Genomic DNA, 26,035 nt, shown 5'->3' with positions numbered 1-26,035 from the left:
GTCCTCCTATTGAGCTTCGCATGGAGAACTTCTGCAGTACAACTAAGAAATGAGAAGGGAATACATTGTCGGCTGCCAGAGGGGGAAGGAGACTGATTGGAAGCACAGATTAGGGGAAATGTGAAATGAAATATTAACGGTTTTTTTTTTAGTATTTCTTTTATATTTTGTGAACTTTTGATATAAGAATTACCCCTTTTTATAGAGTATATGGAAAAAGACTGACCCATTTGCATCAACCACAAACTAGCCAGACACACCTGACCGCTATCTTCCCAAACCCCACCATAAAAATGCATGTGCAGTTCTGCTGAGCATCCATATTTACTGCAAGCGAAGTAGTTCAGTAGATGCTTGCAAATTCATAGGGATCAGACAGTCTGCATAATCATGGAAGTGCATGAAATGATGATTATGTAGATTAATAATATAAATGCTACTTTCTTATTTCTGATCCAGTCATCCCAGCACAACAACCCTCAGGTGGTGTGGGTAGTGCCTGCCTTACGTCAGCTCCACGAGATCACTCGCTCATTCAACAAGCAAACCTATCAAAAGCAAGACAAGGTAAGGCCCGTTAAACATTGTGCATATGATTCACGTCTTTTGCTTTATGTAAAATGGAAACCTTTGGTTACTTCTTAATTCTGGTGTTTAGATCTGATTTTCATGTGGCATGAGAAGTGCATTTATTAATTTTTTTTTTTCTATTTTGCGGTTCTAGAGTATCATTCAGGACCTGAAGAAGAACTTTGAAATCGTTAAGTTGGTGACGGCGAGTTTAGTGGCATGCCATCGATTGGCGGTATCCACCGTTGGTCCGGGTGGGCTGGCTGGATCATCTTTGGTTGACGGCAGATACACTTACCGGGAGGTATCTGACATTGAACGTCTTGCTGCAGGGAAAAAACATTATTTAGAAACACATCCATAGGGAGAATCCTAACATCCCCAATAGATGCATCATTGAGTTTAGAAGTTTTGGGCGATGTCCCCTTTAAAACCCCCAGATTACACAACAGCTGCAGGCGAATTGTCGCCTCATTCAGACAGTGCAGATGTTGTGCTTATCTGGGTTCTCTAAAATTCAAACATTTTACGTAAAAATGTTTGTTTTTTTTCCCTTGTCCTAATTAATGTACTTTCAGTTTTAGAAATATTCAGTTTGCTGCATGAATGACATATGTAATGCACCATCAAAAAAAAAAAATAATGCCCTCTCTGTTCCCTATTGCAGTATTTAGAGGCTCATTTGAAATTCCTGGCGTTTTTCCTACAAGAAGCAACTTTGTATCTTGGCTGGAGTCGCGCCAAAGAGATCTGGGAATGTCTGGTGACCGGACATGATGTGTGTGAGCTGGACCGGGAAGTAAGTAATAGATGACTGCATTTCATAGTCCTGCTGATTATCACCTGACCGTTATTCCATATCCTGACCGGCACTGGTTATCAGGCTGTTACTGAGATATGGAGGTTGATGCCGGACTATGCCCCCCATGACCAAGTTTTGCAAAGATGATGCAAGGCGATACATATGATTGCAGATTTTGTTGCAAAATTTTCACTGTCAGTCATCTGAATTGGGTTAATTAAGATGAGTGGGTCAGTTCTACAACAATGTGAACCTGCCCTCAGGCTCCACAACATTATGTCGCGTGACTACTTTTGGGAACTGCATTTTTAGTTGCAGTAAAACAGGATTTTTGGTTGCTTACCGTTAAATCTGTTTCTCGGAGCCTTCATTGGGGGACACAAGAAACCATGGGGTGTACGCTATGCTGCCACTAGGAGGCTGACACTATGCAGAAAAAAGTTAGCTCCTCCTCTGCAGTATACATCCCACCGACCAGGCCTAGGATATTCAGTTAGTGAGAAAGCAGTAGAAGCAACATGTAAAAAAGGAAAGAAAACACAATATAATACAAGAAAACAGCTGTTAAACATTGGAGGGCACTGTGTCCCCCAATGAAGGCTCCTAGAAACAGATTTTATGGTAAGCAACCAAAAATCCTGTTTTCTCTATCTCCTCATTGGGGGACACAGGAAACCAAGGGACTTCCCAAAGCAGTACCCAAGGGGAGGAACAGCAGATAACTCCAATCAGGTCAGAGAACTCACCTCCAACACCTGCAAGGTCTTACTAGCTAAGTCGGCAGAGCGCAGACCATTGCTCTGCTGAGGTGCAGGGCGGAATACCTATGTGTACCGCCACGAGGCACCCCCTGCCCGGGTAGAGTGTGCCTTAACCCAGAAGAATCACCAGGAGAAACAAAGAAGACATACATCAAAAGCAGGGATCACCATAGAAAAATTATCAATTTTATTACATGAGATATACAAGACACCAAAAAAAGATTAAAAACATTTAAAATAGACAAAGGTTATTAGCATAACCTATAACCCTGGGAGCAATAACAAGCCCTACAAAACACCACCCGGTTATATACATATAATGTGTGTGGGAAGTCCACATAACAGATATAATATGTATAATACCCTAAGCCCTATACAAAGGATCTAGATATATAATATGGCAAGGTACATCAATTTAAATACGCCAAGAGCCAAATCCAAAATGCAGATATTTATGAGTATGCATTCGGGGGGCAAAAAGACACACAATGTGTATGGTTGGCTTTATGCAGCAAATTTAACCTACATGCAAATATTTAGGTAAGGGGAAGGAGGAAACAGGGGTATAAGTATATGAAAATACACACCATAAAAGTTCTAAATCAATCAGAATGGAGTATTGTGGCATCAAATAATGGTCCAGTATAGTGAACTATAATAAAGGTCACTATATTAAGCCGTGTTCAAAAATTCAAAGAGGAACTATAGGGTTAACCAAAAGCCAAACCAGATCTACCACTTTGCACTGATGAGGGGCAGTACCCCGAAACAGTGTCTGCAAATGGAGATTCTGGTTTGGCTTTTATCCTAAGTCATGTAACTAGGCTCGTTAAAGGGTCAACATTGACTTTAAGGATTGCTACCTCCAATAGGTGGCACTAGAGTTCTAGTCCTCTTCCTCTCTGAAGAGACAATTTGCATAATTAGCAAGATAAGAAATACACCTCCCCTCCCATATACTTTACCACTCAAGGCGGCAGGCAGATAGAATAATGACGGACATGCTCATTGAGTATAAATAACCATCATGCATAAAAATGGTGTAGGAGGACCAGGGATTGCTCCCATAACCCGACGCGTGTCGTCACAACTGTGACTTAATCGGGCGCAATGAGGTGATGGCACTTGTAAATCCACTGAGTTTAAATATGCACAGCAATACTCATTAGTTGTTACAGCTGCGGAGACTCACCGCAAGGAGGACGCTTCAGGTGGCAGCATGTAATCACTGAGGCGGAAAGTGCAGAGGCGCATATGCTAAACTATTACCATGGAGACCACAGACGCTATATGAAACCAGCGTCTGCCCAAGACAAAGGTAGTGAGTCTCAATATCTTCCCCGCCTGCAAAATAGCGCTGGAAGGTCCTGTCTCTGTCATGTGACCTATTCTGGCAGGTCCTAATGCTGAAAAATAACGCTGCTTAAACCACTCTGTTCTTCCATTATTAACATGAAATAAAGTAGGTGAACCAGATATCAAGAATTCCATGCATATGATTAAAGTGTGGCATTGAAATTATAACAGTTTAGCGCTACTTTGGCAAATGGGGTTATCTATTATAACCATATGAGACAAAAATTAGATAAGCACAAGTAGTGGCAGCTTAAAACACTCATCTAAGAATAGGTCAGAATTATGCACATAAATATAATCATGGCATACGGTATATACCGCAATTAATTAACAATAGAGGTGTCAGCGACAAAATATTGCATTTTTATCCACCAAAAACTGAACATGCCGATCTATAAGTACCCTCAAAGGAGATTACAAAACTTATATCGAGTCGGCATTATTTAAGAAATGTATTCAAAATGCAACACATAGTGCTATAAACACGCACAAAAGGATATTATAGCATATAAGCAAGAAATAAACATGTCGGTCTGTGAGTTCCATAGAAACTCACAACATTTGTGCAGTATCGACATAGTTTGAGGTAATAACTCAAAATGCAAAGCATAGTACTAAAAGTGCATATAAGGAGGCGTCTCATAGCATATGGACACCAGATAAACAAGTCAATCTGTGAGTTCCCTAGAAACTCACAATACTTATACAGTGTCAGCATCATTTGAGGCAATTATTCAAAATACAAAACATGGTAAGGTAGTCGCACAGGGATGCATCTCGTAGCATATAAGCATCAGATCGCAGAATTAGACCATGAGACAGATCACCAAAATAATGTATTTCTCGTTCGCCTTATTGGGAGACACAGAGACCATGGGTGTACGCTGCTGCCACTAGGAGGCTGACACTATGCACAAAAAAAGGTTAGCTCCTCCTCCGCAGTGTACACCCCACCGACCGGCAGGGAACTCCTCAGTTTAGCTTAGTGTCAGTAGGAGGTGGACACGGGTCTTTCATTAGACCCTTATCTACCTCGATGTGCGTCGTTCCCTTTCAGGTTCTGGAGGGATACAGTGTGAACAGTCACAACTGTACTCCCACAAAGAGGCTATGAGTACGGCGTGTACTGCCACCCCGTATCCTCATAGCTCTCCACAGCGGGACCAAGAGCTCAGCACGGGTGCGTGCCAGCGATCCAGATGGTCCTCGCTCCCCGTCTCCCACCCACTCGCCCACCATAGCCTGTCGGTTTGGATGAGACACGGCCACAACAAGAGACGGATCAGACAGCGTGGGATAATGAGGTACCTTTATTGAATACAAGACGGAGGTAAGTATGGGGGCCGAGTCGCGTCCTCCTCATCCCTAGATGGGCATCTCGGCGGCTCCAATATTGTTCAAAGTGGCCACTGCGGCCGCCGCAATTACTCCTGGCCCTGGCATCAGTAGGGGTCTTGCCCGGCGTTTTCCCCCGCCTTTAGTCCTTGGCGCAGCAGATATTAGCGGCGTTCTGCAGAACGGTTGCCGCGGCAGCGCTGCGGGACCTAAGCGCCGCCCCGCGCTGACAGGCGGCCGCCGCTATTAATTTAGGCCCCGGCTTCATTTCGGGCCTGCGTCGCGGCCACGCCCCCCGCCCCTTTCTCCTAAGCGGGCTTCTCTCCCGCCCGTTCTAGGCCCGCCCACCGCTCTCTTTGATCCTAGCCTGTTCTTGGCCAGCGGGCGGTGCCTTCCTTCAGCTTCGGCGGCTAGTGCCGCCCTTCTTCCTCTGAAAGCGCACGTTCCTCCTGCTCCTCTCAGGCGGCCGCCATCTCCGCAGCCTGTCAGCCGGACACCGCTCTCCGCAGCCTGTCAGCCGGACACCGCTCTCCGCAGCCTGTCAGCCGGACACCGCTCTCCGCAGCCTGTCAGCCGGACACCGCTCTCCGCAGCCTGTCAGCCGGACACCGCTCTCCGCAGCCTGTCAGCCGGACACCGCTCTCCGCAGCCTGTCAGCCGGACACCGCTCTCCGCAGCCTGTCAGCCGGACACCGCTCTCCGCAGCCTGTCAGCCGGACACCGCTCTCCGCAGCCTGTCAGCCGGACACCGCTCTCCGCAGCCTGTCAGCCGGACACCGCTCTCCGCAGCCTGTCAGCCGGACACCGCTCTCCGCAGCCTGTCAGCCGGACACCGCTCTCCGCAGCCTGTCAGCCGGACACCGCTCTCCGCAGCCTGTCAGCCGGACACCGCTCTCCGCAGCCTGTCAGCCGGACACCGCTCTCCGCAGCCTGTCAGCCGGACACCGCTCTCCGCAGCCTGTCAGCCGGACACCGCTCTCCGCAGCCTGTCAGCCGGACACCGCTCTCCGCAGCCTGTCAGCCGGACACCGCTCTCCGCTGCCCTACATCTTCCGACAAGTCGTGTGGCACGTTCCCTAGGGACACCGGACCGTGAGTATCTCTGCATCTGCAGACTGACACCCTCCTCTGCCTTTTTGTCCCCCAACCTTCTGGCAGCAGGACAGCCTACTCCCCAACCTTCCGGCAGCAGGACAGCCTACTCCCCTCTGCCTGGACTGCAGCAACCCCATTCAGCAAGACCCCGTCCAGGAGCCATCTATTGCGCCATGTGGAAGCGAACCCCCCATTCCTGGTTGGGCCTCGTCTCTTTCTCAATCTGTGGCAGACCTCACCAGGGTGTCTCAGTCCCTAGTAGCCGTCCTTGATAGGTTGCCCCTGGACACTTCTGCAGGGTCCAGCAGGTCACATGATGCTCCATCTGAGCCAGCCAGCAGAAGCCGCAAAAGGTCCAGACAGGACATCCGGCCGGGATCCTCTCCTGGCCTCACATCCCCACATAGTCCTTCCCAGCAGTCGCCCTCCCGTGCCTCCTCACCCGAGTCAGGTGAAGCGCTTTCGGATGTGTCATCCGAAGAGATCTTAATGCTGGATTCGGACCAGGACGCGGGCATGAAGGTTACGGTACAGAACCTCATTGCTGTGATTAAACACACCTTCGAAATCTGACTCCCCTGCGAAATCCTCAGAACAGGAGGTTTCGTTCAGACGGGCAGAAACACCTTCCAGGGTCTTCGCTTCCCAATCCGAGTTTGGCAGGATCCTTACCAGGGAAAGAGAAAATCCAACCAGGCGCTCTCAAAGAGGGAAGCGCCTCGGCGTGATGTACCCGTTTGCCAAGGAGCTCACCGACAACTGGTCCGCTTCCCCCTCGGTAGACGCACCCGTGTCCAGACTTTCTGACAACACGGTCCTCCCGATTTCAGGTGTGGCGTCACTAAAGGATTCTAATGTTAGAATTATAGAATCTTTAGCAAAGTCAACATTCGAAGCGGCTACAGCAGTGCTAAGCCCAGCCGTCGCTTCATCTTGGGTAGCGAAGGCCATAGCCACTTGGGCAGAGGAACTCCGCGAGGGCATCCTAGTTAAAGCCCAACCAGAGCAATTGGCCGAACTGGCCAAACAGATCTCTCATGCAGGGGATTATCTGCTCTCTGCCTCCTTGGATGCCGCGTCTTGCGCAGTTCAGGCGTCAAGCAACGTGGTAGCAATCCGACGTTCAATTTGGCTCAAGGCTTGGCAGGCGGATTTGGCTTCAAAAAAGTCCCTTACCAATCTGCCTTTTCAGGGAGCGCGTCTCTTCGGATCCCAGCTGGACCACATTATTAAGGACGCCGCTGGAGGCACGAGTTCCCTCCTCCCTCAGTCCAAGCCTCGCAGACCTCCGTTAAGACGTCAGTTTCGGCCCTTTCAGACTTTCCGCCGCTTCAATGCGGCAGACAACTTCTCTAACCAACAGAGACCGCAGGCACGCCAGGATAGAGAAAAGGTGTCCTTCAGACCCATTCCCTCCTGGCGATCTCACAACTCCCAGGGCAGATCCTCCAGATCCAGATCTGGACAGTCCACGTCAGCATCACTATCAACAAACTCTCGAGGGTCCTTCCCAATTAGGAGGTCGACTCCCTTTCTTCAGACACGTCTGACTTGCCTCAGTAGAGGACGCTTGGGTCAGGGAGGTTGTATCATCAGGATACAAGATAGAGTTCGTTTCTCGTCCCCGGGATCGTTTCTTCGAGTCCCGACCTCCAAAAGATCCCGCCTTAGTTCCGGGGTTCTTTGCGTCCATCGCCTATCTCCTCAATTCCGGAGTGATAGTGCCCGTTCCCGAATCAGAACGTTTCACAAGGTTTTATTCAAACCTGTTCGTGGTACCGAAAAAAGGCGGTACAGTTTGCCCCATCTTGGACCTCAAGTTACTCAACAAGAGAGTCTGGCTGCGTCATTTCCGAATTTCATTTCTCTTCGGTCGGTAATCGCTTCCATGGAAACGCAGGAGTTCATGTGTTCAATAGACATCCAAGATGCCTATCTACACGTTCCCATATTCTCCGGCCCTCAGAAATTCCTGCGTTTCGCGATTCGCCAGGAACATTACCAGTTTGTTGCACTACCGTTCGGTCTCGCCTCCGCACCCAGAATGTTTACAAAGATCATGGCGGCGTTGATGGCCTTGTTGAGAATCAGAGGTCTCGTTCTTTTTCCGTACCTCGACGACATTCTGATCGTCCTTTCATCAAGCTCACCAAAGTATTATCATCGTCCTCGACACCTGTCCAATTTCGGGTGGCTCATCAACAAAAAGAAGTCCTGCCTGGTTCCGACACAATGTCTTGTGTTTCTGGGTCTATTGTTCGACACTCGTTGATCAAGGGTTTTTCTCCCACAAGAAAAGATTTGCTCCCTGCAGCGGGATGTACGATCGCTACAGATCTTACGACTTCCATCTCTCCGGACAATAATGAAAGTCCTAGGAAAGATGGTGGCGGCGACAGAGGCGGTTCCCTTTGCCCAATTTCACACCAGACCTCTCCAACACGCCATCTTGTCTCGGTGGAACAGGTCTTTTTTTTTTTTTTTTTTTTCCTCTGGACCGCCCAGTTCGTCTTTCATACCGGGTCAAGCAGTCCCTCAATTGGTGGCTGCGGTCTCCACTCATCTCCCTAGGACGGTCTTTCCTCCCCATTCACTGGAAGATTGTGACGACGGATGCCAGCCTCCTCGGCTGGGGACCAGTGTTCCGCGATCACACTGTTTAGGGTTGGTGGTCGACGCCGGAGTGAGCCCTGCCGATCAACGTTCTCGAGATACGAGCGATTTTTCTGTCTCTCGTTCACTGGGAGAGACTTCTCAGGGGCCTGCCTATCCAGATTCAGACAGACAATGCCACAGTGGTGGCATATGTCAACCGCCCAGGGGGGACACGGAGTGTCTCAGCCCTGGCAGAGGTGTCCAAGATTCTTCATTGGGCAGAGGTTTCAGTCCCGGCTATATCCGCGGTGCACATTCCCGGCGTGGACAACTGGACCTCCGATTTTCTCAGCCGCGAGGGTCTTGCGGCGTGAGAGTGGTCCCTACATCCGGAGGTATTTCTTCAGCTTTGCCGTCGTTGGGGAACCCGGACGTAGATCTGCTAGCTTCTCGCCTCAACAGGAAAGTCCCACAGTTTGTATCCAGGGCTCGAGATCCCCTCGCAGTGGGCGCCGACGCTCTGGCCATTCCTTGTCGCAGTTCGAGCTCCCCTACCTGTTCCCTCCCCTGCCTCTTCTTCCCAGGCTGTTGAAGGAAATCAAGGTGGAAGGAATTCCAGTCATCCTCATCGCCCCGAATTGGCCCAGAAGGTCTTGGTTCGCGGACGTCGTTAACCTTCTCGCGGACGCCCCCTGGAAGCTTCCAGACAGGGCAGATTTGCGGTCTCAAGGTTCGATTTGCCACCCCAATTCTCGGCCTCTCAATTTAACGGCGTGGCTGTTGAGACCGAGGTTTTGAAACGATCAGGCTTTTCGGATCGAGTTATTCAGACCAGGATCCGGGCCAGAAAGCCATCGTTTTCCAGAATTTATTACCGTACTTGGAAGGCCTATTTCACTTGGTGCGAGGCCAACGACATTCCGCCCATGCGTTTTTCGCTCCCTTCTGTCCTGGCGTTTCTTCAGGCAGGGCTTGATGCAGGCCTTGCCCTCAGCTCTTTAAAAGGTCAAGTTTCGGCGCTGTCCATTTTATTTCAGAAGACGTTGGCCTCCCGTCCTCAGGTCAAAACCTTCTTTCAAGGTGTTGCTCATGCGGCTCCTCCGTACCGAGCGCCCATAGATCCTTGGGATCTTAATTTGGTTCTCGGGGTTCTGCAGGGTCCTCCCTTTGAACCTCTCAGGGAAGTTTCCCTATCTCTCCTTTCATGGAAAGTAGCCTTCCTAGTAACCATCACCTCCATCCGGCGCGTGTCGGAATTGGCGGCCCTCTCTTGCCGCTCTCCTGTCTTGGTACTCTACCAGGACAAGGTAGTTCTGCGGTCTCCACCCTCTTTCCTTCCTAAGGTGGTGTCAGCTTTCCACCTGAATGAGGACATTGTTCTCCCGTCATTTTGTCCGGGTCCAGCTCACCCTCGGGAGCGGTCCTTGAACAAGCTGGACTTGGTCAGGGCGATGAAGGTCTACCTAGCTAGGACGACCCCTTTGCGGAAGACAGACTCTCTCTTCGTCATTCCAGATGGGGCGCGGAAAGGTCACCCGGCTTCCAAAGCTACTATTGCTTGCTGGATCAGATCGGCAATTTTGGAGGCCTTCCGGGTTAAGCATCGAGCGCACTCTACCCGGGCAGTGGGTGCTTCCTGGGCGGTACGCCACAGAGCCTCCGCGCTACAGCTTTGCAAAGCTGCATCCTGGTCATCGGTTCACACGTTTGTGAAAATTCTACAAATTCCACATCTACGCTTCGGCAGACGCCAGCCTAGGTAGAAGGATTCTGCAGGCAGCGGTGGTGAGTCCACTGGCCTGATGGAAGTTTTTTTCCCACCCCAGGGACTGCTTTGGGACGTCCCATGGTCTCTGTGTCCCCCAATAAGGCGAACGAGAAAACAGGATTTTTGGGTTGCTTACCGTAAAATCTGTTTCTCGGAGCCTTCATTGGGGGACACAGCACCCTCCCATGTTTTACAGCTCCTGTTCTTACTTTGGTTGATTGGTTACAGTTGAGTTGTTCTGTTTTCACTCTATTCTGTTACTTCTCCTACTGCTTTCTCACTAACTGAGGAGTTCCCTGCCGGTCGGTGGGGTGTACACTGCGGAGTAGGAGCTAACCTTTTTTTGTGCATAGTGTCAGCCTCCTAGTGGCAGCAGCATACACCCATGGTCTCTGTGTCCCCCAATGAAGGCTCCGAGAAACAGATTTTACGGTAAGCAACCCAAAAATCCTGTTTTTTACTTCATATTAAGTTCACTACCAACACATGAACTTAAACAGATTACTCCATCTATTATAACCATATAAGAAATGGTCAAATAGGTAAGGTAGAATAGCAGCAATTTGATGATGTCATCCCTGAGAGGGGTATTTAGCATGAATAAATTTGGTACACATGATTAGGCTCAAAACATATGCATGCCCCACAAAGTTGTAAAGAAATGTGCTTTTTATTCATCAAAGGCATACGATCACCAACTCCCAGAAATGATCATGTCCATCTATTAGTTCCCCATTAGGTGACAAAACTTGTACAATGTCAGCATAATTCCAGACGTACAATCGGAATATAGAGCAAAATACCATTGGTACATACAAATAGGCATTATGGCATATACACGTCGGATTAAAATACCAAAGAAGGCAAATCACCAAGATAATGATTTGAATACGCATTTAATTTACTTTGAAATATGTATTCACTTAGTCCAAACAGTTGTCATATTGGTCTATGAGTTCCATATAGGGACCCAACACTTATGAAAAGGACCGGTGTTATTTAAGAGGTTCACTTGAAGTGCAAAATATAAATATACTAGCACACACCAATGAGTTTAAAGCCAATAGACATTATTGTTTACATTCATTACAGACATACGTTCACCAGGTCTATAAAATAAGAATATCAATCAATGGGTCTCATAAAGAGTCCCATTATCACATAAATGATGTCACATTAGGGTCATCTGTAATAATGAATCAATACATATGTTATTGGGTCTCAGAGATTGAAAAGAGACAAAAAGCGATTCAAACCAAAAGGCAGATATATAATAAATGACTGCCGTCATATAATCATCCAGGATGGTACATTATACAAAGGCTACGTTCGCCTTTCAGCCCATACAAAGGTATAGATCATAGCTAGGAGCTTTGATGTATTGGTAGCAGATGGAAAGTTTATAGCCCAACCCTATGGTTTGAGAAACATAACTTTGCCAAATATGACTACAAATCATGCGATGGTAAGAATACATCGCCTACCAGTCAAAAATCACATGACCATAATCAAATAAAATATATCACATCAAACCCTAATTACTCTGTCGCCTAATTGGGAGACATAGAACCGTGGGTGTTATGCTGCTGTCCACTAGGAGGCGACACTATGCATAATCTGAAAAAGATTAACTTTGGCTCCTCCTCTGCAGTATACACCCCTGGACGGCGTCAGCCTTCTCCAGTTTTTGCTTAGTGTCGCAAGGAGGCACACCTAAGATATTTTTTTTTTCTTAATCCGTTTTTTCCTTGATTTTTTTTTCAACGGACTACAGATGAAGAAAAGCGGGTCTCCAGCGAGACTCCCGGCATGGCTCCCTCCTCGGTCCCCTATTAAAGGGTACCCGGTTGAGGTCGAGATAGCTCTTCCCCCATGTCGCTCCTTCCCCAGTCCCTCGGGTACTGGTTCAAAGTCGAGACCCCCCCCTCCTTCCCCAGTTCGCTTGGGCTCTGGGTTGAGGTCGAGGATAGGATGAAGCCCCCTGACGGTGACAGCAACACCCTCCCTAATCCCCCTCTGGGGGCATTAGGTTGAGACACTGCAGGTAGGGCCTGTACCAGGCACCATTCGGCCACTTACAAGTCCAGGGACCCCAGCCCAGCTGCGGGCTCCTGATGGGACTGGGGGAGGTGCAGGCAGGCATGGCACTTGTCAGAGACAGGGCTCCCTGCACCCCTGTCTCTGCGGCAGCACCAGCTGCATAGCGCCTCAAAGGGACCCCCCCACAGGGCCCAGGTTGCGCTCATGACCCCACCGCTAGCCTACCGTTCAATCCGGGGGGGTCTGGTTTGAATCCGACGCCCCGCCCCCCGGACAACCGCGCCGTCCTGGAGCCCTTCTCGGCATGAGGTATCAAATTTAGGCCGCTGCTTCGGCCTAGCCGAAGTCGCCACCTTATTCCCGCCCCCCGGATGACGAAAATGACACACTGCAGTGTCATAGAAGGGGCGGATCGAGACAGGAAGGGCGCGCTTTTACATAGCTCCGCGCGCCCTTTTCAGCTCTCCGCCCTCTTCCCCCTCCACCTCAGAATTCCGGTGGCCATTGTGCTGCACCTGAAGACATAGCTGAAGGCAGCACAGCGGTCTCTGGGGGGCACAGGACGGGGATTTATCGGCGCTGGACCTAGGGGGCGCACAGGGGTGGGGTAAGATCACAGCTGGGTTCTTTGTACTCAGCTGTGAGTTCATATAACCTATAACGCTCCCCTATTCCTTTTCCTCTGCGTAGATACCCATGTAGGGCCTCTGCTAATTAGCCTCTAGACACTGTCGGGCTCAAGGAAAAGGACCAGACAAGACTGCTTTTATGCAGTCTGCACAGCCTGCAAGGCCACTCTCCCCAGCGGCAGCACGTACCCGCACTGCCGGGACTGTACCCATAGCACAGGGGGACATCCGGTCTCGGGGACAGGTTGCTTCCGACAGTTTGAGACGTAAGCGGACCCACTGGTCGCGTTCATCTGCGTCCTCACATAGCACTAGGTCGTCCCTCTCCAGGGAGAGACACAGTGTCTCCAGGTCACCGAGACCGTCCCCTGATAGAGAAAGACAATGCGGATCTCCATAACGATCCCAGACCACAGAACACCTCCGCCCTAGTTCGCCCGCTAGGGAGCTCCTTAGCGATGCGCAAGACTCAGAGGGCATATGTGACTCTAACTCAGATAATGAAACAGAGAACACTCTGGTCCCTTGTCCGCCTAGCAATACGCCGCTAGTTGAGAATATAATCTCTTCCATCTTTCGGGTGCTGGACATTTCTGATCCAACCCCGAAAGCACCAGAACACAAGATTTCCTTCGAAAGTGTACAGAAACCATGTCAGGTCTTCCCTAATCACCCGGAATTTCAAAAAATATTTTCTTAGCATTTTTCGCAGCCTGAGAAAAAATTCGCCAATCGCAAATACTTGGAAGCAAAGTACCCCTTCCCACAGAAGGACACTAAGGATTGGACAGATCCGCCTGAAGTGGACCCTCCAGTCTCTAGGCTGTCAGCACAAACACTTCTCTCACAGCCGGACAGCTCAACCCTCAAGGACACAGCAGACAGACAGGTAGAACGCATGGCTCGTTCAATCTTTGAAGCGGCAGGTGCCTGTCTGGCTCCCGCATTTGCTTCAGTTTGGGCAGCCAAGGCCATTATGGCCTGGGCTAATCTTTTGCAACAGGGCCTCCAAGCTTCAAACCCTCAGCTGGCGGACCAGGTGGTGCAAATTGCAGTAGTGGCAGATTGCATGGTCCATGCAGCGTTGGATTCTGCAAGAGGGGTAATGGGAATAGCATCAAACGCCATCACAATCCGCCGTATTCTCTGGCTGAGAGAATGGAAGGCGGATGCGGCCTCAAAAAAGTCCCTAACAAATCTCCCGTACTTCAGTGGATGTCTTTTCGGTGAAAAGCTGGATACAATGATATCCAATGCTACAGGGGGTAAAAGTACTTCTCTCCCTCAACTAAAACCAAAACGCATGTTTAAAAGACGTAATCAATATCGTTTCCGATCCTTTCGGAATTCTTCTGGCTGGTCCGTCTCGCGCCCAGCACAAAATCGTAACCGCTCCCCCCGCAGAGACAACACACGGGCGTCACAGAGGCCGGACAGGAACTGGCAGTCAAAAGTAAGCCAGGCAAAATCCAAAGGAGGAAAAGCTCAGACTTTCCCCTCATCATGACTCATGCCCTCCGGAAAACACCCCACTTGTAGGCGGACAACTGCTACTCTTTCAGCAGGTCTGACTGCCTATTACAGAAGACAAGTGGGTCAAGGAAATAGTGTCTTCAGAATACAAGATCGAGTTCACTACCAGCCCACCGCACAGGTTCTTTCTCTCCGTTCCTCCAAAACCTCCACTCAAAGCTCGAGCCTTCCATCAAGCGGTTTCTCATAGTACCGGTTCCAGCAGACGAGCGCTTCCGAGGGTTCTACTCCAATCTGTTCGTGGTGCCCAAGAAGGGAGATGGCGTCCGACCCATACTAGACCTCAAGCAACTCAACAAGTATGTTCGAGTTCGTCACTTTCGCATGGAATCCCTCCGGTCAATCGTTGCGTCCATGGACAAAGGAGAATATCTCCATAGACATACAGGACGCATACCTGCATATACCGATTGCTCCCGCCCATCAGAGATTCCTCAGATTCGCAATTCGTGAACCATCAAGGCGGGACCCGCAGCATCCAGGCGATGAACGAAGTAACACGTATCCTACACTGGGCGGAGAATGCGAGATCGGTACTCTCTGCAGACCACATTCCGGGTGTGGACAACTGGGAAGCCGACTATCTCAGCAGGCAAGGAATGGACTCGGGGGAGTGGTCTCTCCATCCCGAAGTTTTTAGTCAGATTTGCCATCGCTGGGGGACCCCGGACGTGGATCTGATGGCATCCCATCTCAATGCCAAGGTTCCCAATTTCATGGCCAGGACGCGCGATCCGCGGTCGCTCGGAGCAGATGCCCTGGTTCAGGACTTGACCCAGTTCCAGCTTCTGTACATTTTTCCACCCCTCCCCCTGATCTCCAGAGTCCTGAGGAAGATCAAACAAGAGGGAGTTCCCACCATCCTGATTGCTCCAGACTGGCCCAGGCGTACATGGTACGCCGACGTCGTGCAATTCACAGCAGACGCTCCCTGGCGTCTCCCCACACGTCCCGACATTCTGTCACAAGGCCCGTTCTTCCACCAGAACACAGGGGCTCTCAATTTGACGGCGTGGCCATTGAGACCTGGGTTTTGACCCAAGCAGGTTTTTCACCGGACGTCGTTAAAACCATGATCAGGGCTCGAAAGCCAGCTTCAGCCAGGATTTACTATCGTACCTGGAAGGCTTTCTTCACAGGCTATCCCTGGGCTCGCTTAAGGGCCTGGTGTCAGCGCTTTCAGTGCTCTTTCAGAGGCGTATTGCTAACAAGCCGCAAGTTAGGATTTTTCTCCAAGGGGTTTCCCGATTGGTTCCCCCCTACAAACATCCATTGGAGACGTGGGACCTCAACCTGGTCTTGACAGCATTGCAGACTCCTCCTTTCGAACCCCTTTAGGAGGTCTCACTCCGCCTTCTATCACAGAAGGTGGTTTTTTCTGGTGGCAATCACCTCGCTACGCAGGGTGTCTGAACTTTCAGCACTTTCCTGCAGGCAACCCTTCCTGGTTTTCCATCAGGACAAGGTGGTTCTCCGTACAGTCCTATCCTTCCTTCCGAAGGTTGTGTCCAGCTTCCACCTCAATGAGGAAATCTCACTACCATCTCTTTGCCCGGTTCCCGTTCATAGAGTGAAGGCTCTGCATAAGCTTGACCTTGTCAGGGCATTGCGTATTTACGTGTCTAGGACTGCTCCCTTCCGGAAGTCTGATTCACTTTTCCTTCTTCCAAAAGGCGTTCACAAGGGCCTACCGGCTTCCAAGGCCACCCTTGCTAGGTGGATCAAGTCCACCATACAAGAGGCTTACCGCCTTAACAATTCTCTTCCGGCCGGTATCACGGCACACTCTACGCGGGCGGTAGGGGCCTCTTGGGCCATTCGGCATCAAACCTTGGCACATCAAGTGTGTAAGGCAGCCACTTGGACTAGCCTGCACACATTTACAAAACACTACAGAGTGCATACCCATTCCTCAGCGGATGCGAACCTGGGTAGACAGGTCCTGCAGGCGGCAGTACCCCAAATCTAGGGGACTGTCAGCACAATATTCGTCCACTGCTTCCCACCCAGGGACTGCTTTGGGACGTCCCATGGTCTGTGTCCCCCAATTAGGCGACAGAGTAAGGAGATTTTTGTGTACTCACCGTAAAATCTCTTTCTCTTAGCCTTTAATTGGGGGCACAGCTCCCACCCTGTTGCCCTTGCGGGCCGTTGTTACGGTTGGGTTCTCATATTGTTGTTTGAGGTCGTTTATAGTAGCCTTCTTACAGGCATGGTTATGTTTCTGGTATATTCCTCCTAATGCTTTTGCACAAAACTGGAGAAGGCTGACGCCGTCCAGGGGTGTATACTGCAGAGGAGGAGCCAAAGTTAATCTTTTTCAGATTATGCATACTGTCGCCTCCTAGTGGACAGCAGCATAACACCCACGGTTCTGTGTCCCCCAATTAAAGGCTAAGAGAGATTTTACGGCGAGTACACAAAAATCTCCTTTATTCCTTGATGGTTTCCCAAAGGATAGAAGGACCATATTTGATGCCAACAATATAAGGGAGGATACAAGGAGTGATACAGGCCCATTATTTAAAAATATAAATAAGAGGCAAAGATCAGCCATGCATACCTTGGGTGGACAAAATATCTAAGAGTTGTTTAACGATTTCTTCAGGATACAAGCAAAATCTTCAGTAGAAAAGGAATAATCCAAGGAGGGAGGAAAGGGAAAGGGAAAATGACAAAATCAGGCAGGATTTATACCACCGAAATTGAATAGAGCAAACTTTGTCAGACCATTAATGTTCAATATACAACTTATGTAAATAACAAGCTTTATTTGATGCCAACAACACCAACGTACAGGTAGAATCCCATCCGGAATCGAACAATCGAAAGCCAGTCATGTCTCAAAAATTTCTAATAATGATACTAGAGGACAAGCACAATAGAATGACTTTATGATCATACAAAAAAACAACAATGAATAGATAGAAGTCATCGTATGAATCCCAATGGTTAGAGTTGCTTGTAGAAACCGGAAAACAAAAGTTCCTCATTTATGCCCAGTGGGGCTAGACTACGTAAGTCAAAGATCCATTTAGATTCGCATCTCAGGAGTTTGGGAACGATGTTTCCTCCCCTGATGTTAATGTTGACTAGCTCAAGTCCCATAACTTTTATTCCTCTTGTGCTGCTTCCATGTACGTCCAGAAAATGGGCCGCCACAGAAGAGATGGCTTTATTTTTCTCACGGTCCTTCTTGGCGGTGGAGATGTTAGATAGATGTTGCTGAACATGTCTTCTTAGCTCCTGAGTTGTTTGACCCACATATGGTTTCGGGCATCCACAGATCAAGAGCTACACAATGTTTTTAGACCTACAATTAAAAAAGAATTTAGGTCTAATTGGAGACTGTATCGTAGGGATAGAAAAGCCATCTTGTGAGATCATATATTGGCATACATTGCACCCCCCACATGCATAGGTGCCATAGACTCTAGTACCCCTCCCCAAGTGGGCTTTTGGTCTCTGATAGTGGCTGTGACACAGCTGATCCTTCAAATTTTGTGCACGTCTGGCCACCATTCTGGGGACTGGGGAGATATAGTTAGAAAGTCTAGACTCGCTTAACAAGATGTTCCAGTTGTTGGACAAAATTTTGTGGACATCAGTCCATTGGTTATTATAAGTTGTAATTATGGCAAGGTCTCTCCTGGTGTCCGTGTCTGTAAAAGTGCTGATCTCTCTACACTGTTGGCATATTGATAGGCACTAACCACTATCTTCTTTGGATACTTTCTATTTGTAAAACGTGAAGAAAGATCTTTAGCACATATTTGAAAATCTTCCCGAGCACTACAATTCCTACGAAGTCTCAGAAACTGACCTTTTGGGATTCCATTTCTAAGATGTCTTGGGTGGAAGCTGTCATAATTTAGGAGACTGTTGGTTGTGGTTGCCTTACGGTACAGGCAAGACTTGATCTTATTACCCTGAACCATCAACTTGATATCGAGAAAATCTATTGTAGTTTCTGAAAAAGTAGAAGTCAATTTGATGTTGAGAGAATTGTTGTTCAAATCATCAACAAACCATTTACAATCATCTAGAGTGCCAGTCCAAATCAAAAGGACGTCATCAATATAGCATCTCCAGGAAAAACATTCTCAGAAAAAAAGTTGATGTTTAAAAACCACTAGCTCCTCCTGCCCGGGTAGTGTGTGCCTTAACCCAGAAGAAGGTGCTCTGCTCTGACCTGGTAAACCTATAAATGTCTACTAGATTCAGCAAGCATTCGCCGACCTGGAGGCCGGAGGACCTCTATACGCCGAGCCCGTGTTCTGAAAAGGGGGAGGGGGCGGACTTAGCCGGACAGACACACATCGCCCTGGTCAGGTAGCCTGATGATAGAGCACTACGAAAAATGAGGCCGAGCCAGGCGAAGGAAAGAATGAGGAATGAAGGACAGGGCCATGGAGAACATCGGCGAGATACAGGAAGAGCACTGAAGCTCTGAGTGGTTGGGAGCCCGAAAGAGAAAGCTATAAAATGCAAAAGGACGCGCTCCTCGCAAAAACGCAGGAATATCCGATGCCCTGAAGAAATCAGGACCTGGATAAAGGCTTCCATGGGACAAAGGAAAGCTCATGCTGTTCCCAGGAAGCAATTACTGAACAAAGAGATTTCATGCTGAAAAGACAAGGATGGACTCCTCCGTTCAGCAATCTTAGATCCCCGACGAGTCACGCTGAGGGAAAAAAGCCACCAGGAGAACAACGAGGTTTAGCCTGAGGAAGGCGAGAGCTTCTCCCTCCAGTGATCTCAATAATGTGGTTCAACTTGGAGCCAAACTGATGGGAACCCTGGAAAGGCAAGTAGGTAGGGGACTCTTTGAGGTTAAGTTCTACTGCCGCGCAGTAAGTCAAATGGTTCTTTGTAATTCCACGGTATTGCTGGATGCCCGAGTAGCACCTGAGCGGCGACTGGGGAAGGCGGATACCATGTACTTCCCTGCCAGGGTAATTTGGTTCGCGGGGGTGGCCAATTCCTCCAATCAGGCTCTAGAAAGAATGCCCTGAAGGAACAGCTTAGTCTCTGCGACTATAAACTTGCTACCCAGGTGGAGGCAAAGGCAGGGCACAATGCTGCGACAGATGCTTCAAAGGTTGACCTTGCCAATGACTGAGTCCACCGTTGGTATCCTTGAGGGATGCTCTGACTGGGAGAGGAAAGACCATATTGGTGGAAAGTCTGGAAACCCATAGGGACCTTAGTCGCAGAAGTGGTCCAGTTCGCAGTGAGCTCAGGAGAGACGAGATATAGGATACCGAGGCGCTTCCCTCTTTGGAAGCGGCTGGACTAAAGATTCTGAGTAAAGGACAAGGAAAGACCATTAAATTGAATTGACAAGGAAAGACTTGAGAGTAGGCTACTGTGGACCTGCTAGATGGCAAGACGCTGAAGACGTACTAAAGGGGACCTTGGGGGTGGTCCCTGGTTCTCATCACAGCAATGAAGGCTCTATTTTGACCAAGAAAACAGTTCAGAACATGAGAACCGTTTAAAGAGACAACAGCTTGCCTGTATAAGCAGGTAGAATGTAAACTACTGGAAGATTTGGCAGCTAAACTCAATCGTACAGGGATGAGGATCCAGCTGGGTATTGGGAGACACAATAAAATGTGAGCAGTTGAAGGAGGAAAGTCCATGAAAAAACATGGAATATGTAAATTCCATGGAAAGTTGGCCCTAGGAAAGAGCACATAGACCCCAGAAGAAACTTGACTGACGAAAGGAAGATCCTTCCCTATGATGACATTGGCGACCCTGTGTGTCCTGGCCCCTCTGGAAAGGGGAGAGGATTGTAGTGTGTGGACCCATTTACCTAAGTATAAGACGCCACACAGCCGAAGATACCAGTGAAAAAGATACGAATCTTGCTGAAGGAAGAAACGTGTTATCACCAAACTCCTCATTGGATTCAGGCCTGGAGCAGCGTCCCGCACTGGTTGATGCGTGCGCAGAGTGAGATCCAATTCTTGTCCAAGGTGGGAGAACCTGATCCTGCCACCCTTGGAAATGAAATCCTGGAGCTGCTCGAGACTTTATCTGGTGTCTGTAAGAAAGAAGAGGTAAGTACTGACAAATAGATAGCGAGCTCTGGTATTGAGGTAGCTCAATGGCCCCTAGGACAGAACAGTGAACAGTCAAGAGTCATGGTATACATATGGGTGCTGACTCAGTAAAGACAGCCAGAACGGATAAACAGTAATTGGTAAATCATTTGATAGGAGTAATGCACTGGATAATGAAGATAGCCTGAGGAGCACTGTAAACTGACCTACGGATAGTTAGTGGTAGTCCCGAATAATCAGATGGTGTGGACAGGCCCCTGGGGAGCAACATGCAAACAGGGCCCAGTGCGTGGCTGAAGAAAAAACTGCGACCATCCGGTACCTGACACCAGTGTGTCTGAAAGTGGCCTGGCCACTCATGCTGCTGCTGAGATCCACCTTGTTGTACGTGGTAGATTTTCTGTTAATAGACCTCAGATGTTATTGACCATGAAACACGCAGAAGGTGCCTCTGACTAACCTGAAAGCGGACTGTAGCCTCTGCTGCAGCCAACCAGAAGTAATGAATACCTGCCGCCTCTCACTGAGTGGTGAACCGAAGGGAGCCTAGGCAGATGTTGCAAAAGACCCTAAGGTACGAAAAAGAGGGCGTTCCTGACTCACCTGACTCTAGGACAGAAGAGCAGGACCGATGCAGCACTCGACCTCGGGCACATCTGAACCACTGGAAAGACTGGCGGTATTGACCAAAAGTGTCTGGTAGATGGCACCTGTAAATCCTGGATAGCAGATAGAGTACTGTTGCAATTGAACGCGGGGAACATGAAGGAAAATTCTTCTGACTCACCTGATACAGTACAGAACACCAGCACCACTGCAGCAGTCCACTCAAGACCCATCCAATCCACTGAAAATCCGATAGTTTGAAACTACCCTACTGTACCTGGTAGGTGGTGCGTGGAAACCTGGATAGTGGAAAGAGTACTGCTGCGATCGGCTCTCAGCATCCTGCGACTACATTAGCGTGGAGAGAACCCTGGAGAAGGGTATGGGAGAGAGGCAATTCTGTGTTGCGGTCTAGGTCTGGATACCTGACGGCATTAGGCAGAATAACAGTCTCACTTGTGTAGTAAGCCACACCACGCAGTCTGTCCTGAGGTATATTCTGTACAGTCATTTCTCCAGAAGGCAGAGCTGTAGGCTTGAAATCAGGGGGAGACTAAACTCTACTCTCTGTTGTGCACCTGGGTTAAAACCCTTGGGCCTGCGATTTGTGTTCAGTTTCTTTGTCCACTGAGCCACGGCAGACCTGCTGGAGAATACAGACTTTTACACAGCTGGAAGTTGGTCCCCCAACACTGCAGTCGTGAAGGGTCCCGATTCCCCACGTCATAGTTGCGTTCAGATGGGGAGAACTTTCGAGAAAAGAAGGCACAGGGATTCATCTTAGAAGTCACAGGGTCTTAAGCAGCTCATTTCTCTGCTTACAGAGTATTCTAGCATCAGGAGAGGGGCTGCTGGGAGATGCAGGGAGAGTGCCTGTGAGTGTAGAAGCATATGATATGCCAGTTGCACTAGCATCCTTATGTGTAGACTAATAGCCGTGCCATGCTCCGCTGAAATCAAGGTACAGATGTGTAATAGCAGAAATCACAACAGCAGCGTGACGTAACGGCAATCTCTGAAGACTGCAAGAGAAAATTCTACAGAGCAAACTGTGTACGGCATGACTTATAAAGGCCCCTCTTACTGTGGAGGGTGCAGAGCATGGGGAGTACTGCAGTACCCATTGCCGTTGAGTGCCCGGCACTAGAACACATTACATCAGTGACTGCACTGATGCAGAGCATTAATACACCAGTAACTGTACGACTCTAGAGCCTTATTACACCAGTGACTGCACTGCTCTAGAGCACTTATTACACCAGTGACTGCCCGGCTCTAGAGCACTTATTACATCAGTGACTGCCCGGCTCTAGAGTACCATTGCACCAGCGACTGCACTGCTCTAGAGCACATATTACACCAGTGACTGCACTGCTCTAGAGTATTTAATACACCAGCCCCAAGGAATGATGGTGACTCTCAGCAATCACTGATCCCACAGATAGTGTTACCCGTCTGAACTGTTTGCTGTGCCTGGCTTATACTTCGCACCCCGCCTGTTACCTGGATCAAGCGCAGCCTTCTGGGTCCAGGTGCTGGGAGAAGCTCTGCTGTCAGGCTGTAGGGCCACTAGCGGTGAAGGTGTAGGGTCCCGCAGGAAGAGGGCCACCATCTGGATCCACAAGCCGGGAAAAATGGCAACCGCAAGGAGAATGACAGGGATCGAAAGGGTAAAAGCGTGCACTGCAGGGATGCACGCTGAAAGAGCCCGCTGTAAGGCCGGAGGGGGGGGGCGTAGCCAAGCATGGCGCCGGCTCCAGGCAGAGAAGCTGAGGGGGCGGGGCTAGCTGCAGTCCAGAAGCCTCAAGCGACGGGCAGGAAAAAAGCCCGTCCGAAGTGCATGGAAGAAAGGGGGAGGAGCCAACGCCGCAACTAGGCCCGAGTGAAGCCTGGACCTAGACTACGGCTGGTGACCGCTGGAGCATGAGGGAGCAGCGCGGAGGGCCTTAAAAACGCCGTAAAGGGATGTTTGGTGCTCCCAATACACCTGGAATTAAATGGAAAGACCCCCTAATGCCCAACGCTGCTGCTAGGCCCGAGTGAAGCTGGGACCTAGAGTACAGCTGGTGACCGCTGGAGCATGGGGAGCGGAGTGGAGGGCCCTAAAAACGCTGCAAAGGTATACGTGAATTAAAGGGGATAGACCCCTAAAATCCTCTATTAAAACAAAGAAAAAATGTTTTGTTTTGTTTTTTTCTTCCCTTCGATCTTATCTTCTTGGTTTCTCTTCTTTCTGTACTCCTTCACTGGCACCTGGAGGGAGAGAAAAGTACCTCCCCATCCGGAATAGATCGGACGTCCGAAAATGCTGCGTTGTGGGACATCCACGTCTCCTCTAACCGACAGGCTCTGGTGGGCGAGTGGATGGGAGATGGAGGCAGGATTGGGTCCGGATCACGTGAACACGCTTCTGTGTTAGGGGCTGGGGTCCTGCCGAGTAGACGTATGAGGATTCGGGGTGGCAGTACACGCCGTACTCATAGTCTCTTCGTAGGAGTACAGTAGTGACTAGAGTTGAGCGACTTTGGTCGGATCGGGTTTCATGAAACAAAATTTGTTTCAGATGAAACTGGTCCGACTAGAGCAAAAAAAGTCGGAGTTTCGTCCGAAACCCGACCCCAATGCAAGTCAATGGGGAATAAAAGTCGGCATTGAGTGGATGAATGTCATCTGCTCAAAGCTGACTTTTATTTCCCATTGACTTGCATTGGGGTCAGGTTTCGGACTAAACTCCGACTTTTTTTGCCCTAGTCGGACCAGTTTCATCTGAAATAAATTTTGTTTCATGAAACCCGATCCGACCAAAGTCGCTCAACTCTAGTAGTGACTATTCATACTGTATCCCTCCGGGTACCTGAAAAGATTGCAATACTGCTACGTTTGCCATATGTGGCTTTAGGGCTCGATTGGATGTGTTTCATGTTGGCCATTTGTACATTTTTCACGTTTGTTTTCTATCCGTGTTTTTCACTGGTAGATCTTTTACCTATTGTAATCTATGGAGCAGTTCACATGTCAATTTATTTTCGGATGAAACGCTCAAACTCTCCAATGCAAGTCTATGGATTCGTGAAAAAAATCTGAGCACGTTCGGATGCCATCCATGTGCTGTCCATTTTTTTTACAGACTGTTAAATCAGAGAAGGTGGAAAAACGTTTAGCATTATTTTTTATTTTTCTTTTACCTCTGAGAGAAGCTGATGAAACTCTGACGAAACTCAGACCGATTTTTAGTGTGCAAGGAAAATCACTGATGTCTGATTGAGCACTGTCTATGTTTTTATATTAGATGCTCATTATATTGCACAGTTTCTTACTGTATTTTTTTTTTCCCCAGATGTGTTTTGAGTGGTTTACTAAAGGGCAGCATGACCTCGAAAGCGACGTCCAGCAGCAACTTTTTAAGGAGAAAATACTAAAGTTGGAGTCTTACGAAATCACAATGAATGGTATGAGAAATCAAGGGGTGGGGGCAGACGGTACATGCTGATCTCAAACACCTGTCTGGAATATAAAATTTGTATATTTTTGTGTTATTCTTGTGAACATCATTTAATACAGCATGCAATAATCCAGAAAGATTCATAACCTGCATTTTCATAAAACTCTTAGGGTAAGTGCACACGTTGCGGATTGTGCTGCGGATTTTTCCGCGCGGATTTGGCAAAATCCGCAGGTCAAAAGACCTGCAGTTTATCTGCGGTTTTCCCCTGCGGTTTGACACCTGTACAATGGAGCAGGTGTAAAACTGCTGCGGATTCCGCACAAAGAAGTGACATGCTGCGGATTTGAAACTGCAGCAAATCCGTGCGGAAAAATCCGCAGTTTGTGCACAGCGTTTTTCATTTTCCATAGAAAATAAAGGTACTGTACAATGCAGCAAAAACTGCTGCAGATCCGCAGGGCCAAATCCGCTGCGGATCCGCAGCAGAATCCCCAGCGTGTGCACACACCCTTATGCATCATTCACACGTCTGTAATTTTTCATCAGTGTTTGTATGCCAAAGCCAGGAGTGGAACTTGGAGAAAATCTATGATTAACACCTGTTTTGGAGACACTCCTGGTTTTGACATAGAAATGCTGATGCAAAAGTACTGACGTGTGAATGAGGCCAAACGGAATGAAAACTACTCATTGTAATAGTATTTTCTTTTCTCGTTCGCCTTATTGGGGGACACAGAGACCTTGGGTGTATGCTGCTGCCACTAGGAGGCTGACACTATGCACAAAAAAAGATAGCTCCTCCTCCGCAGTGTACACCCCACCGACCGGCAGAGAATTCCTCAGTTTAGCTTAGTGTCAGTAGCTTAGTGTCAGTAGGAGGTGGACACGGGTCTTTTATTAGACCCATATCTACCTCGTCGTGCGTCGTTCCTTTTCAGGTTCTACAGAGGGATACAGAGTGAAAAGTCACATCTGTACTCCCACATGGAGTCTGCAAGTACGGCGTGTACTGCCACCCCGTATCCTTGCAGTTCTCCGCGGCAGGACCAGCCAGACGGACGCCGACACAAGACGTGCCAGCGACTCCAGGGGTCCTTGTCGCCAGTCTCCCTCCCACTCGCCTACCAGAGCCTGTCGGTTGGATGAGACGCAAGACTTCTTCAGACAGGTAACGGATCGTGGATGGGTGAGTATTAGGCCCCGGCTTCATATTTATTTACCTGGCTGCCCATTCCCGACGGTCACCTCTTCAATGGTCACAGGGGTAGGCGCTGCGGTCGTTCGCAGTCGCCACAAGGCTATAGGCAGCTCAATGTTGCTGGGCTTCCCTCCCCCCTTTCTGGGTACAGGGAGCACAGGGTTTTTTCCCATTGGGAGCGACTTGCGACTGCGGCGTCCCACTTTTTCGGACCTCCGCGCCGACCCCCTG

At 49.0% G+C, this 26,035-nt stretch overlaps 1 protein-coding gene across 1 annotated transcript in view; it reads left to right on the top strand.

The window, feature by feature from the left end:
* Positions 1-26,035, top strand: part of USP24 (ubiquitin specific peptidase 24) — a 114,802-nt gene that overhangs the window by 57,524 nt on the left and 31,243 nt on the right. The window contains 4 exon segments of the mRNA XM_073544547.1: positions 460-567; positions 725-874; positions 1,238-1,369; positions 24,499-24,610. Coding sequence (XP_073400648.1) covers positions 460-567; positions 725-874; positions 1,238-1,369; positions 24,499-24,610 — 502 coding nt within the window.

Source organism: Dendrobates tinctorius, unplaced genomic scaffold (genome assembly GCF_039654945.1).
Source record: "Dendrobates tinctorius isolate UK_male_01 unplaced genomic scaffold, ASM3965494v1 ptg000138l, whole genome shotgun sequence".
NCBI lineage: Eukaryota > Metazoa > Chordata > Amphibia > Anura > Dendrobatidae > Dendrobates > Dendrobates tinctorius.
Note: the sequence above shows the minus strand (reverse complement) of the source record. Positions and strands in the feature narration are given on the sequence as shown.